Genomic DNA, 15,842 nt, shown 5'->3' on the forward strand with positions numbered 1-15,842 from the left:
GATTATTTCTGTATGGAAAAAAAACTATAATCTATGAAAATCAATGTAAGCTGTTACTTAAATGCTACACATGTTACAATGTAGCTACATAACCACAAAGATGTTATTATACATTATTCTTTTATTGATGTCCTTACTTAATTATTAGTCGCGTAACGTATTAGTTCATCCTAAGCTAAAATGTGTCAGCCAATAACATGTTATTTCTCAGCTACACAGTTTCTTCATTTTAGTTGCATACATCTACTATGCACCCCTTTATTTCTCTACACATTTGTAGCAGACAATGTCCTAATACTGAGCAATAGCAATTGTAAACCAGAGGGGACATCTGGATATCTCCAGTTTGTTTATTTCTTAGTAGCCAAGGAGTAACTGTTCTGTAGCAAAGATGGAAAAGAGGTAACTAGAACAGGAAACAGAGGTCCTCTGACTCCACAGTCTCTTGAAGAAAAAAATAGAATGCCAGACTCCAATGAAATTAAACCAGAAATAAGGGCGCTCACGTACGTTTTCATGCATCATGTGGCTCATAAAAGCAATTCTGCTCTCATGAGAACATTCCTCTCAGTACATGTATGATAATTAAAAATAGCATAAGGTGCTTAAATGCAGATGGAGTAACATCATGAAGCAAATCATTTGCAGGACAACTATTCTGGTTTACAACAGAGAGGTTAACAGAACTGTTATTCAAATGCTCTGGCAAACATCAAATTTCTTTGACTGAGATTTTGCAAAAAAGGTGTTCACATTCAGGTATATATTTGTCACTACTTCCGTATGGCTAAAATGTCCCATCCAAACAATGGCTTAAAGAAATTAAAGTCATTTACACTGAATACATTATTCAGACAAGGGGAAAGGCATACTTTTCTGCATGCTCCAAAGGCTGTAACACTTGGTATCTCAAGGAAGTCTTGGAACTTCAGCCTCAGATAAAAGAAATTCTAGAATCTATTCTTCATTGAGATTGCCATGTTCAGTGAATGCCATTTTACTGACATGCCTGTAGGATCCTGTACAAAAGTTCAGAATCTAAAGATGGTGAAATTGTCACAATGCAGCTCAACTAATATAGATGTTATCCACAGCAAGATCATTCAGCGAATACACAATAGAAACCCAACAAGAACTTTTCTTCTTTGCTTTTGATTCAAACCACTCTTACACAGAGGAGACAGAATAACACAGATTGTATGCCAAACTACAAAAGCCTTGCAGGTTATTCAAAGTACAACTCGAACATTATGTGTCCTTCTGCTGATACAGTTCATTTCTAGATTATAAGGGACCCCTGTAATGCACACAACAACTTAATATTGCCTCAAGTTTTAGAAGCATCTCAAAGGTACCAAAACACCTTCCAACTGAGCCAGCATAATATTAACAGAGCAGGAAAAAACCCATGCATCACAAGGATCATAACTCACAACACTCATGAAAAATAAAACAGTCAGAACTGAGGATGTGAGAATTGGTATGAAGTTCATAACAGCTATGTTACACCCTCAGAATGCATGAAAATGTCTAAACACATCATTATATATCATAAGCATCCTACCTTCTGGGTTCTGATGAGCCCTGCCACTCACATTTATATTATAAAAGTACATGAATGCATGTGTGGGCTGTGGTACAGACATGGGTGTCACATGGCTGATGATATCAACCAAATGAAAAACCTTTCAATTTACTAAGTACACCAAACGTGTTTCCCCTATACTTCTCCACCTAGCTACAGATAACCAAATCAATGAATCTGACTGAACTGATACATCTCACGATATGAACAGTTCTGCAAAAAATCCTGAAGTAATTCCAGTTGTTTGATAGGAATTAGGAGGAATATGCAGAACAGAAGGTGGCACATACACATTTTTTTGGCTCCAAAAAGGGATGCCCTGTCTAATATATTGCCTCAATTCCAAGCTTCTCTTTATATCGTATTTCACTGTCTTATGCTCCCCATACATTTCTGTGTATATCTTTAGATAGATGACAGGCAGACACAGATGACAGACAAATATACATTAGAATGGTGAGGCAAGAGCAGTTTCATACTGAGCAAGGCAGACTTTCCATTTTAAGTTGTAGTCCTTAGACTATAGGAAAAAAGGAACAACAAAATTCTCCTTAATTTTCTAATCAATTTTTCTCACGTATACTGCTGAGAATAAGATTTCAAAAATTGGATTTTAGATAGGCAGGACTTTGTAAAGACGTTAAATTTCAAAAATCATATGAAAAGAAAATTTATTTTTAAAATCCACTGTTCTCTAATGAGAGCTAGAATACAGAGATTTAACTTTATTAACATCAACACTTAGGTGGTCGAGGTCCTCACTGTCTTGTAAAATTTAATTTCTTAAAAAAAAGCTTTGGAAACAGCAGGTCTCATTCACATTCCAATAAAATTATAGAAAAAGAAAAGGCATCTTAGATTCTTAGAGTAAGGTCTTCATTATAAATACTCTTCAGTCTGAAAAATTGCCACTATTGTCTGACTGTGTTTTTAAGAGAGACTTCACTGAGAGCTCATGAAAACTGCAGGATTGCACTCCCAGAGGTTCAGATCCCAAAGAATTTTCTACCACCCTTTTTTCCCCCTCTGTGTAGAGCAGCATGGATGAACAGAGAAGTTGCAGCCTTCCTTCCAGCTACAATTTCTTCAACAAACACTTTCTCATATTCCAAACCTCTGTAAAGTAAGTACTTTACAGGCATAGGTATGTTAAAGTGGATCCACGCTGCCCTAAGAGCCAATTGATGGAAGCACAGCAATGTCCCAATCTGCTCCATTCAGAGGCTCATCCCCTGATTGACACACACTAGTCCCTCCTTTCTGAGGTGCCCATAAGGAACATCGATACCAGAGTTTTCCAGCCAGCCCTTTCACCTCAAAACCAGTAACTCTTTTGACATTTGTACCTCTGAGCACCTGCAGGCAGCCAGCACGGGAGGTGTCTGCTAAACAGGATAAACGCACCTCACTGCCTGGAGTCAGGGAAGAACTCATCACCTGCAAGTGGGAGCAGAGGTGTGACATGAACCCTCACTCAGCCAAAGGAATAAACACAAGGTGCTTATTCAAGCCCACAGGGCAACACTGCAGAGTCAAATGCTCCTCTCAAACAAGCACACGTACACGTAAGTCACAGCCAGTGCAGAATTTATGAATTCCAGATTACGCAAGAATATTCTTCTCTCTCTACAGTAGTAGCTAAAGTAGTTTGGAAACAACATGCCATGAAGAGATAATTTATTGCCAAAACGCAAATCTTCAGAACATCTGTCTGTGGGGCCTCCCCATAAAGCCACATAAAGCTATCAAGGCTTAGGCTTACAGCACAACATAACCACACTGAACAGCGTTTCAGACACTCTTCAGATTCTCCGGTATTCTGGATACAGTCCAAGCAATAATTAATAGAGTCAACACATTCCCAGTATTTGGTGTTGATTTGAAACTGCACAAAACTGTCTCCTCTGAGAGCAGTGAGATGCTGAACATATGAAATCACATTGGAGGCTTTCAGATGTGGAACTTACACAATATTTGCTGAGGATAATAAAATCTCATCAGCCCTTATTCATACTAGATAATAACAAACTATTTTCTGTCAGAGCCAGGGACGTTTTAAAAAAACATGCCATCTCCTCCAGTTATGAAAAGAAACAGCCACTTCACAAAAGCTTTATTTTATGGTAATATCAAAATAATGTAAATAACACACTGGAAGAACCACAAGGCAATATGAGCTTCATATAATCCAGTTACCTACCACCAAATCACTGAAGAGGGAAGAAATCATCAGCTTGTGGCTTGTGTGGTGCTTACAAAACAGCTGTACTTACAGTCAACAGAACAGCAAAGCCCTGCATTTATTTCTGGAATATCTAGACAGGAATGGTGTCAGCACTATTTTTCAGTGGCCTCACCTCCAGTCTGCAAGACCACAGCTGAAAAGGCCATTCAATCTGTTACATCCCTACAACATCCTGCCAGCTGAGCTTGCAAGAAGGGCAGTTCATACCTAGAAAATAACCTTGCTTGCTCACTCCCACCATGCATGGAGCCACAGCTTCACCAAAGCACTCAGAAAAAGCTCTGACTGTTGAAGAAGGCTTCAGTGACCTCTCCAGAAGCACTATGTAAGCATTTCCAACACTGCTTCCAGTGCTGCCCATCTCTGAGATGAAAGCCACACAACAGAGCAAGGCATTTACAGGTATTAATGTGTTAGTATTATTCTATTATCAAGTCAACCAGAAGGCAATGCTGTGAGGAAAGATCTGTAGCAGCTGGTGCACTACATCAATGACATAGATGTGAGGGAAGAGGGAGGACTATAAAAGAGAGAGGAATGCTTAAAGAGCATTAAAATATGATTGACTGTGTTTTGTTTAAGAGGGGACTCATTTTCAGCTCAAAATTGAACACTAGATTGCTGCACACCAAGGTTTTTCTTATTCAGAACCAAAGATAGCTCTTTCAGGGGCAGGTATTATCAGACCCTGAGGCTAAGCCTTTGCAGCTTGAGTGTTTTATCTAGCTACTGTAATTCTCTTGACTTCTGAAAATCAAACTGTTAGTGCATGCTTTACTCAAACCTTTAAAAACAGTAATGCCCAAGAGCTGTTTTCACAGATCTCCAAGTATCTCAGGGACAGCCCAGGAAAAGGATCTAAAATAAATTGCCCGTTATCTTAAATTTATTACATTCACTTGGAAGACTTTTGGGGATCAGTGAAATAGCAAATACCAGTGTGTATTGATCTTGCAAAATTAGGTAGTCACAGAATAAGCTGAGTTGGAAGGGACTCACAAGGATCACTGAGTCCAACTCCCAGCCCTGCATAGCACCATTCTCTAGTCCTTCCACCCTTCTACAGGAGAAGTTAATAACATTAAAAAAATGCTCTCTGCAACTAGATATAAATAAATCACCTAGCTACTGGATATATAAATGAAACAAATGTTTAGATTTCTCCTACTAATTGAATACAGGAAGTACACAATTTTCAAATGGGGCTTTCCTGTTCCAATACCAGATACCACGACTTCATTACCCAGTTGTAATTACTTCCTCTTCATTATGTAGTTTATAGGTAGAGGGGAAGAGAAAGGTTATGTTTATTGCACGTGGCACTTGGCAGGAAAAGCAATGGTGATTAGGTGTGGACACATTGCCACAGCTCATATCAAGTTTTGGTTAGCTTTATACAGTTTTAGCTTATACAGCTTTAACCAGTTCATGGAGAAGCACAGAACTTAAGCCAGCACAGGCTTAACCTGACAGGAAGTTTGCGATGCATTTAAACCATCAGAAGGAATTTGTATTTCACAGAAACACTGTAGTGAAATTGCGAGATTTGAAGGAAAAATAAAAGATGGGAGGAGAAGAAAAGGGAATGAATGGTAGCAGGAGGTGGAGGGAAACCAAATCTTAAATAATCAGGCTGGGCAGAAAATGACTCTTGAAGGAGGCAGAGCCAGCACAAGGAAAAAGGCCATCTTCCAAATACGTTTGGGTTGTTTAGGATGCAGTTGTACGGTATCAGGTGACTTGCAAAGAAACAAGCTTACTCCTGTAGCAAAGTAGTGGCACTAAGGAATCAGGAAAATTAACATTCCAAGATACCCTGCTTTTTTGCAAAAGACCAGTTAGGTTGATTTCTCCTCATGTATCTTTATAGCCTTAGATAACCTCACCATGAGAGCCCTGTCTTCCCTTCCCAACCTAGAAAACAATAAAAAGCACTCACTGCTGATACAAAAACAAATAAAAATTTATATATATAAAATAATTACACCACGCAGTCATGGTACAAACCAGCTCCTGTCTTGAGAAAGGGAACAAGGAAAAACACAACAGTGCTATTACTTACATTCTTGTATTGCTGGTCTTGTTGATAATTACAGATTTTCCTGTCTGATCCACATTATGATCCATTCCAAAATAAGCTGCCACTCTGTGCACTAGCATCCTCTGATACGACGACATCTGAGGGAACTTTTTATAGTGATTACTAGAAACAAAAGAAACAAATAGCATTGACAATTATATTTCCCTCTAAGCTATAAATAAATGAAAACAGCAATACATTTAACAATTCAGTGGACAGAAATCTCACTGAAAACTTCTCCTTTATGCATTTACATATAAATGTTTGCTACAGAAAGGCTGAAAAAAAAGAAAAAAAGGAATTAATTTTAGAATTTCTAATAAGTACATTTCCATGTGCAGCATTTGTACAAACAAAGCTCATGCTTCACAGTACCCAGTCAGTATTCTGTGTGTTGGGAAGAACTCATTCCCCAATCCCCCACACACACTCATGCTCCCTACACAACCAATCCTACAGATTTCCTGAGACACTGGCAACAGCTTTCTGCCTTTCTCCCAAAGGTCAGATGCAGGGCAATTCTGGAAAGATCTAGTTTGGCAAACACTCATTTTTTCCTCTATTACTGACAAAATGGTTATTTGCCGTCAGCATAATTTTTTCCTCTGCTGCTATTCTGACTCTCTATTTTTAAAGCTGCAGGACTATCTTATTATAAAGGCCATATAGTAGCAAGAATCCCTCCACCTAAGTTTAATTTTATTTTCCAACACATTAGAATAACACAGCACAAAGGAAAAGCCATGAGATAACAAATTTGATTATCCTCTACACTAAAAGCTTTAATTATATTTTTGGATCTATATGCACAGAACCAGTGCAACTACAACACAATGAAAAGCAAAAGTTTTTCATTTACATCTACTTTATTTTAAGCAGTTCCACCACGTGGCAGGAAATAGAAACCTGCTCTTGCAGTGTGCCAGTAACAGCCCTCAGGAGCACTGTGGTCCATATGAGTGCATCCCTTGCACAACCCTCACTGCAACGCATGCACATGACTTAATAAACCCAACTTACTTGTTGTCACTAATAAAATCAATAATTTCCTGTTCCATTTTCAAGAGTATCATTCTGTCCCTGTCAAAGAGAAATGCAAGGATTTTCACCATCAACTATGAATAGACATTTTAGAGGAAAATATTCATATAACAATGTTTGTAAGGCTATTTTGCAAGCATTGTCAGTCATCTTGATTAAAAACAAAACTTGCTTTTTTTTTTACCCTGGAGGATCTGCAAAAGACTAAACCCTGCTTTTCTGCACCTTCATTGACATACAGATTTCACTATTCCATGAGCTCAACTACGGCCTGAGAGTGCTTCCAGCCAAAACAAGCTGCAATCAATGCGTGCCATAGAAAGACTCTCACTGTTATGGATAGCTTTGGCTTTTTTTCACCCTTTTTTGATGGAAAATGAGATTTCCACCTAAGCTAGATCTTTCACAAGAAGAACTGCTATCCACAAAAATTTTCAACATTGTTCTTGAGACATATCTTCCACAAGGCATTGATTTGCTGCAAGAAAGCTGGACACATCTAATCTAGTTAAGAGAGCATAATGGAGAACACCACCTTTGAACTGTGGTTCCCAGGAGGCAATGCCACAGTACTTCTCTAGCAAAATGCTCTGGTTTTCGCTGGAAGGTCTCAGATGTTCCTTTTCCCTCTCCTCCCTTGTCAAAAAAAAACATTCAGAAGTTTCCCTGGCATATTTCCACACACTCCTAAGCTGGACAGAGTCTCATCATTCCTTAGTTCTTTTGAACTTTCTTATTTTGCACACATAAAGCAACTGAAGGACCTTCCATCATCTGTACAAGGGGTTATGCAAGCTGTTAGGCACCCAATTATTCCCAGTTCTCCTGGGAATAACTGCAGAATTACACGGTACCTATTTAACCCATTCAAATGAAATGAGCATTGAAAATCACAGCGTATAAAAATGTTACAGATCTTTCCTTGGATGTTTAGAGGCAAATTTAATGATGAGATGGGCTTGTAGCTCCAGATGAAAACTGTGGGAATACTGAGAGCAGAATTTGGCACTGAACACAGGATTTTAATTGTGTGCAGCATTGCTAGAAGAAAGCTACTTTATATTCATATACAAATCTCCAACCGTAATAGTCATAATATATTATTGCAATCACCACATGGAGCTGTATAAAAGAAGGTAAGGACAAAGACCAGATGTTAGTAAAAGTGACATTAAGCAATGGGTGACTGGATGGGGAAGTAGAAGTTGATGACTTTTTATAGCATTTTTCTCAGTTAACAGCCTACCTCCTTTACATTTTCCCTCACAACCATCTCCAGAACAAATAAAACACAGTGTACAGTTATGAGAAGTTGCAGACTGCCAACTATAATTTCAGGAATGTCAGCTGTAACACAGGAAATACCTACCTGGGGTTATTCTTTAATGTGTTAATGAGAAACTCATGCAAATCTATGCCTGTTGAGTCTGTATACTCTTGACTGCAATCTGAAAAATAAAAATAAACAGCCTCCACTCACATTTCATTTCAACATTTCTGATTAACTATGCTATAAATCAAAATCCATTTTCCAGCACCAATCTGAAAGAATATTCTCTGAAAGAAAATAGTCATTTGGAGTTCAGCCAAGAAAGATATATATTCTGAAGCATCAGGTGAATATTCATTGTTCCTCTGTACAACTCCAATGAGAACACAGCATCAAAACTAAACATTAACAGAAACTGCTGGTCAAATAAAAACACAGAAAGCTTCAATGCCATTCAAGACCCTACCAAGCTCTTTTTTTAAACTATTAAAAAAACATTTCAAAATGAGGAAAGAAAAGTTCTATTCATCAATGTCTCTCTGCGTCACTTAATAAATGCTGTACACTCAGCAAATGAGGAATCATGCCAGTGGGAACTCCATTTGCATTAAAAGACTGAGATCAAATGACACCTGGGAGTAGGCAGGTAATAGGGATGCGTGACAGTAGCCAGAATTAATTTTCCAGCATTATCTCCTGACTCAAATGTACACACAGATTCTCAAGTTGGCATGAACTGTGAGAGCTCCATTGAAGCCAAATGACAATTCACACCAGCTGCAGATCCACACCCAGGTAGGCAATGATTATTTTTGGCAGATTACAATGCAACTTTATACCATGGATTAATAAAAATATTTTAAAAAGCAATACCAAATTTAGACAGAACATCTTTCCTGAAGAACTCTTGGTAGGTGGTAGTAGAAGATTGCAATGCAGGTTAAATGTCTTGGATGAATTTCCTTACATCATTTAAGATAAATTATCCATGAGAGAGAAGCAACAGTGAAGAGGATTACTCTCTACTGCCTACACTGCAAAAGTTACATGCCAATATATTATCATTAATCTAGATAAAAGAGTATAAATGTCTTATGCACTATATACACTTATTATGCAATCACACATATATTTATGTATTTATGTGTTTATATCAAACATGGTAAAGCATTCAAAACATCAATTTTACATTAAAGAAAACAAATAAAATCTTATAAAAGGCCTCAGTTTGGAAGGTTTTTTCACTTTAAAGCCTGATGTTTGTATGAAAACGCTTCTACTGTGTATGCATACACAAATAAAGACATCCTTGTAAAAATGTACAATCCTTTCTACAATGGTAATTATAATAATTTAAATACTTGTAAGTTCACCTTTTGATAACATTCTGATCTTGCTTTTTTCACTGTTTTTATCTTTATTTTTATCCTTCTCTTTTTCTTTCTCGGAGTCATCTTTACTAGATTTATCTTCTTCTTGCAAGCTAGGAAAACTTGAAAGCTGTAGTTGGATTGATTCCTGTTGGGGAAAAAAGATAGATAAATTATGGGCCAGATTCAGTATGCTTCCCATGGCTTCCAACCTGCAGATATTGGCATTAAACTATGTGTAGCTAGAAAAGTTGAAGCCAGATACATTTCTTTCCTATTTGAAACGTGGCATTTTTTAGCCAGGAGAGTGACATCTTAGAGGCCAAATTCTAGTGGTCAGTAGGTATTTCTTCTCTAATATTTTGAATATTATAAAATTTAGGCTACTCTAAGGGGACTACATTATTCTACACTTCAGTAGTTCTCCTTTAAGACTCCTCAGAATAATTAAATACATTTCATATGGCCTTTCTTAATTCTATAATTTAATACTACATATGTTCAGTGATGATTAATGGATAGCTATCTGAAAAACAAAGCTTTTTTCCTTTCACTAGAAAGTTTACAGGTTGATATGCATTGTTTTGCACATGTAAGTGCAGTATCGGGTAGATGGAGTTTTCTGGCTCTAATAGTATAAGAGTGCCAGCAAATTTTATACTCTATTCTATACAAGAGGGTTTACTAACTTATCAGGTAATTTAATATCTCAAGACATATGCAGATGTGTCTTTCGCAAAAAGGAGGAAATATGCCCTGTGATTTTTTAAGGATGTTTTAGTAAGGAAACTTCTCTAAGGCATCACAAATTTTACCCTCAAAAAGTCAGTATTTTGGAGACTATGAGTCCCTTTGAAACATGCTTCAGCTTTAAAAAAGTTAATAAAAACTGGGAATTCAAGCTGGATTGCATTTTCTAATTTTCTTTAAAGAAGTTGCTTTCCCTACTCAAGACATAACTTTATACTGGCTTTGTTTTAACAAAACTCAAATTGTTTTCTTTTTAAATTACCAGGGCATAATTTACATATTTCAAGAAACCCTAATCTGGTTGGACAAAATTGAAGGAAGTATATACTTCTGTGTTTTATTCTTTTAAAGAAAAAAACCTATATGCTTAAGTAATGTAAAAAAGCACATTTGAAGAAAGCTGTCACAAAACTCCCTGGTAAAGCAGCTTTCTTTAATAGAATAGTCCTGCATGCCTGATAACTTGACATAATGTTAATGAAAACCTAATTCACCAATATTTGAGAATTTTGGAGTTTCTTGAATGCTAGTAAGTTCCCTTACTTCACTATTTTTCAAATAATACTAGCATACCAAAAGATCAATAGAATATTTTAAAGTAAGGGGTGTGTTTTTAAGCAGCCATTATGAATTCAAAAGACGTTTCCTGTAATTATTACAAATTTTAGGTTTCTGAATTCTTTAAAGAACTACGGATCAGCCATCACAAGACATGTAAGACAAGATCCTAACAAAACAAGGTATCAGCAGAAACATGCCACAGTAAGACAGAAATTGGTAACTTCTCAGATTAATCATTATTGAATTTTTGTGAGATTTGAATGTGGCACAAAGAAGTGAGATGGAAAGCATTGTAAAAGAGAAACAAAGACCTGGAGCCAAAATTTAACTTGACCTACCACCCTTAATTCCTACTCCTGCTAGTTTTAGCTAACAGTCTTACCCAAAATCTGAGCCTACAGAGGGAAGGAGTGGGAATTCCTGGTCATTTGAGGTAAGGATACATTGAGAAATGTTCCCTAAATTGCTCAGTTTGATCAGAGAACTAAAGCTATGCCTTTCTTTCACTACTAATGGTAGTTTGATTTCTCATTCAAATAAACTTTGGATCAACCATTGCCAAATGACCCCAAAGGATAACTTGATTCCATGCCCTGCCCAGAGCAGAGTGACTGTGCTGCTAGCTTTTCAACAGGAGAAAAATGTAACTGGCCACGTTGTTCCCAGGATATTAATCCTGGAATAGTAATTCACAGTGGTTCTTAAAAATGCACTTATGAAAATGACAGACTTTACAGAAAAGCACATATATGAACATAGAGTAAATACTGTTTTACATGTAACGTAATACTCATGTATTTGCACTAGAAAAAACACACAAAAGGGCTGTAGAGTCGTGAAAGCAAGCTACTGTGTATTTTCTTAGATTTTTATTGATTTTTCTCAATAATAAAATACAATGTTAATAAATACATTGATACAAGTATAGTCAACAACAAAATAGATTTTCAAATTGCAATAATACACTTCTTGGTCTATAGTATAACATTAAAGGCAACATTTCTTTTAAGTAAGGACATAGTGAACCATTGGATAAGCACTCAAGATCAAGTAATACAGGTAAACAAGTTTTTTCCTTATACAGGAAAATGAAGGCAAGTATTCAAATATAAGTACAAACAGCAAGTCTGCAGTACAATCCATACTCAGTAGTTCTGGCAAGGTACCATACATTCTCTGATAATTAATTCCCTGTGGTTGATAAACCATTAAGATAAAATAAAAATTAATAAAAAATAATTCCAAACCAAAAATAAGCTATTTCTCCTCTAAAGTGAAAGCAAAACAATTTGGTTGGCACAAAACTTCCTGTATCCTTCAGCCAGCCCAAGGAGGAGCCTGCAGGTCCAGCTTTCCACGGCAAAGCTTATCCACATTCATTAGTAAAGGGTCAGCAAGAGCAAAAGGGCAATTCCTATCAAATTAATTACACATGCCAATTGCTTCCTTAGAAAACGTGCTGGGGTCAAGGAAGACATTTAATCTCCCATAAATATTTTAAGATGGTGAAAGAAATCTTTGCTGAGGCTGGTCAGTAGGTAAGACCAAAGGCTGTGTGAAACAGGAACCCCTCCTCTGCCTGGTGTAAGGATCAGGTTTTGCCTCAACACCTGCCAGTCTCTCTGTAGTTTTGTACAGGTCCTGTGCAGTACATTATAAACTACCAGCAATGCTTAATACAATCTCTTTGTACTGTTCTCCTTTTCATTCTCCATTAAACAATAGAAAATACAAACAGAATTGGAACAAAAGCCACATATTTTGAGTAATGCAAGTCAAGCGAAAAGCATCTACCTACAACAGAACAACTGATAAAATAACCTGCCCACTACTGCATAAGCATCATTGTAGAGCAGTAGAACATGTAAATGTCCTGCTGCTAAACAACTTGGTTTTTGGTCTTTCAATAAAATTAAAAAAATAGAAAAACCTCTCCTTACTTATGAGCTAAGAGGAGCAGATTTGTTTCATTTCAAGTCAATAGAAACAGTGAGAAAGTACACTTAAATGTCATTTTTTATTTTTGTGCTAAGCTCACAAGAAGCCACTTACTCAAGCTCTCTCGATGGCTGATTTCAGTTGCACATAAACATCTCATAAATTATAGGCAGTGTTCATCATATTTTGAGTTTTAGTTAGTTTAGTTAGCTGGGATTTTTTAAGCCTTGCTCTCACTAGGCAAGCAAAGAGGAGTAATTGAGGCTTAACTTTTGCTTTTTGGAGTACTTTTTGAAGTTAGTCTACAAAGACTTCCACCAGTGTTACTGTCTGAGGTGAGGAGTGCAGAGGACAGAACTCTACCAGCTGCTGGGAATGCAACACTACCAGTACAGATAAACTCAAATGCACGATTTTTGATATAGTTTAATTTACACCGAGAGTTTAAAAAACAAAATGCCACTCAGTAGGAGGCATCCTTGGTTCTACCAAGGTATTTTAGAGAGCAAAGGACCTTAGAATTTTATGTGAAGGGGGACACTGATATGAACTGAAGTCTTAGAGAAACCACCAATCAGAGCACATTCGTAACTGTATTTGGTGCAGCCTCGAAAGAGATAGCCTTAGAGAAAAGAACATATTAATATTCTTTTTGATTGTTATTATTTTTTAAAATTTTAAAATCTGAATTCTTTTGAATTCTTTTCCATTTGCTGAAATTTTCAGGGGGTCTGGAAAAAAAAGCAAACAACACCCTGTGATATAGTATAAAACTAGTATTTCAAATTAAAGTTCACGCTAAACCAGTAACTCCATAAAAACATGTTCATTGTTGGATGTAATTTTCCCCCAAGAAAGATATTGTTAAATGCCCGATTAAGTAACACAATCATGCAACTGAAGATGGAGGTCAACCATGCAGCTAACAGCAATGATTGCAAGTGTACCTGGTTGTCATGAAGATTTTCTGCTCCCGGGCGAGGGGATGACTCTTCACACACAGCAAGACTTCGCACGAGTTTTCCCTTAGCTCCTGACTAAATAAGAGAAAGAGAGAGAACAAAACAGAAAACACTACTACTGACCCCAAGCCACATAAGCTGCCCACATCAGCTGCTCCCAAATATCCCAGAAAACTATTACCCACCCAGTCCAAACAAATGCATTTGCCTTGGACACGGATAAAAAAGGTTTCTACACAGCAAGACATCTGCCACACAGGGAAGGTGGTAGGTTTCTTTTTGCTTTTATCATTTCAGCTACAGTTCACTCACTTCCACCAAAAATCGTAACAGCAAAGAACAGATAGTCCAATACTGAAAGCAATTTAATATAAACTCAAGAGTTCCTTTTGTCATTCGGTTTGGGGGTTTTATTGTTAGTTCTGGGAGTCCCTCCCCTCCTTCTAGTAGTATTATATCCAAGAAACACAGACAATAAGATGTGCGTGTATTACAGATCTGAACTTGAAAAATTAAAAGAAGTTTTTTTAGGTTTTTATTTGTTTCTAGAAGCTTCTTCCTGCACCTTCTCTCACCCATTCCCCCCTTAGGGAGCTAGTCAGTCTGTTTCTTTATGTCAAGATTATTCCATTAAAATAAAATTCCAAAAGAAACATTGATTACTAAAGCAAAAGGAGTGAACATTTTCCTTTTCCAGTGGTGCATAGAAGCACACATGCTGTCTAACACAAGGACACAGCAAGCCCAGCAGCTTAAAATTATGATGGATAAAGGGAAGCCTGACACATTATATCTAGAGGCAGTTCTCTGCCTTTTGTGTAAAATGGGGTAGGGGGCAAGAAAAACCCACAACACAAACAAAAAAGCTCAACCAGACAAGTGACGAAAGAATGCCATTTTGATTGTAGACAGACATTTAACTGAAATTCTTTGTACTCTTGTGCCATGCAACTCCAGAGATGGACCCTTACCTTGGATCTCTTTTTCTGCTGATTAGAACCTCGTTTCTGGGTACAGCAAAAAAAGAGAAGTAGTTATCACTTCAGTGGATAGTGGGCATGATGAGAGCATTACCCATAAACAGACTTTTTTAAATGACTTCTAACTGATGTTTTAAATCAGTTGCTGACTGCAAAAGCAACTTCCCCAAACCCAGTTTGGAAAGCAGGGAAAACCAAGAATCATCTCTGCTCATTTTCATTCATTTTACAAACAAGTAAAAACAAGAAAAAAACACTACACAGTGTTCTGTAATTTTGCATATAATAAAAATGTAAGAAAAGGTATACTTAAGTAAATGCTCCCCCTCTCCAAAATCCTCTTAAATTGTGGTCTCCCCCTTTATTTTTTTATTCGATTGAGCAAAAAGGATTAAAAACCCCTCATCCGATAAAGTCTTCTTATCAAATTACCTTCTTAGGCTTTGCATAACAACTTTTTGTTGGCAGTAACACCTACAAACCAAACCACACATTAAGTAATTATTCATTAGTATTACCTGTAAATTCATGAGATCAAGGTAGTTTTCTAAATCCCCAAAGAGGGAAAACAGTCAAATATCTCACCAAGCTTTAAGACAGATGTCTAGAAATTAACTTCTCAGAAAAAGTAATAACATGGACAGCAGCCTAAAGAGCTTGAAAGGTATAACAAATAACAGCATTTATTTTACAGTGAAATAAAAGAACCTAAAATAAATAAATATAAAACTAGAAACAGTCTCCAAATCATAAGAAAAAACAGGGGAAGTGTAGGCAATGAAAGAGCTCACAGAAATGGAAAAGCAATGGTAACACATTGATATTTAACACGCCCATTCACTCTGCCTGTCTTACCTGCAGCTCTGTCTTGGAATCACTGAGCTTCTCCTCCTCTACTTCTGAGCTTTCAGATTTATTAAGAACACAGTTGTCTGGGCTGGCTTCAGAGATGGCAGTCTCCTGCTCTTGTGCAGCTTCCTCTGCTGTCTCCTGGTTCAATTTACCTTGCTCAGACATTCTTCCAGACAGAAATTAAAATAACAAGATTTGGTGACCTGAA

General features: G+C 37.0%; 1 protein-coding gene across 29 annotated transcripts in view; it reads right to left on the reverse strand.

The window, feature by feature from the left end:
- The window catches only part of ARPP21 (cAMP regulated phosphoprotein 21), a 290,359-nt gene that overhangs the window by 86,592 nt on the left and 187,925 nt on the right, over positions 1 to 15,842 (reverse strand). For 16 of the 29 annotated variants that reach the window (XM_058830258.1, XM_058830264.1, XM_058830284.1 and 13 more), the window contains 8 exons: positions 15,638 to 15,837; positions 15,215 to 15,256; positions 14,774 to 14,809; positions 13,788 to 13,877; positions 9,595 to 9,739; positions 8,321 to 8,399; positions 6,931 to 6,990; positions 5,893 to 6,033 (listed from right to left, as the gene is read on the reverse strand). In XM_058830258.1, the coding sequence (XP_058686241.1) occupies positions 5,893 to 6,033; positions 6,931 to 6,990; positions 8,321 to 8,399; positions 9,595 to 9,739; positions 13,788 to 13,877; positions 14,774 to 14,809; positions 15,215 to 15,256; positions 15,638 to 15,799 (755 nt within the window). In that variant the 5' untranslated portion in view covers positions 15,800 to 15,837. The remainder of the gene's footprint in view (positions 1 to 5,892; positions 6,034 to 6,930; positions 6,991 to 8,320; positions 8,400 to 9,594; positions 9,740 to 13,787; positions 13,878 to 14,773; positions 14,810 to 15,214; positions 15,257 to 15,637; positions 15,838 to 15,842) is intronic. The other 13 variants (XM_058830273.1, XM_058830270.1, XM_058830269.1 and 10 more) reach the window with 3 other exon arrangements.

Source organism: Poecile atricapillus, chromosome 2 (genome assembly GCF_030490865.1).
Source record: "Poecile atricapillus isolate bPoeAtr1 chromosome 2, bPoeAtr1.hap1, whole genome shotgun sequence".
NCBI classification, from domain to species: Eukaryota; Metazoa; Chordata; class Aves; order Passeriformes; family Paridae; genus Poecile; species Poecile atricapillus.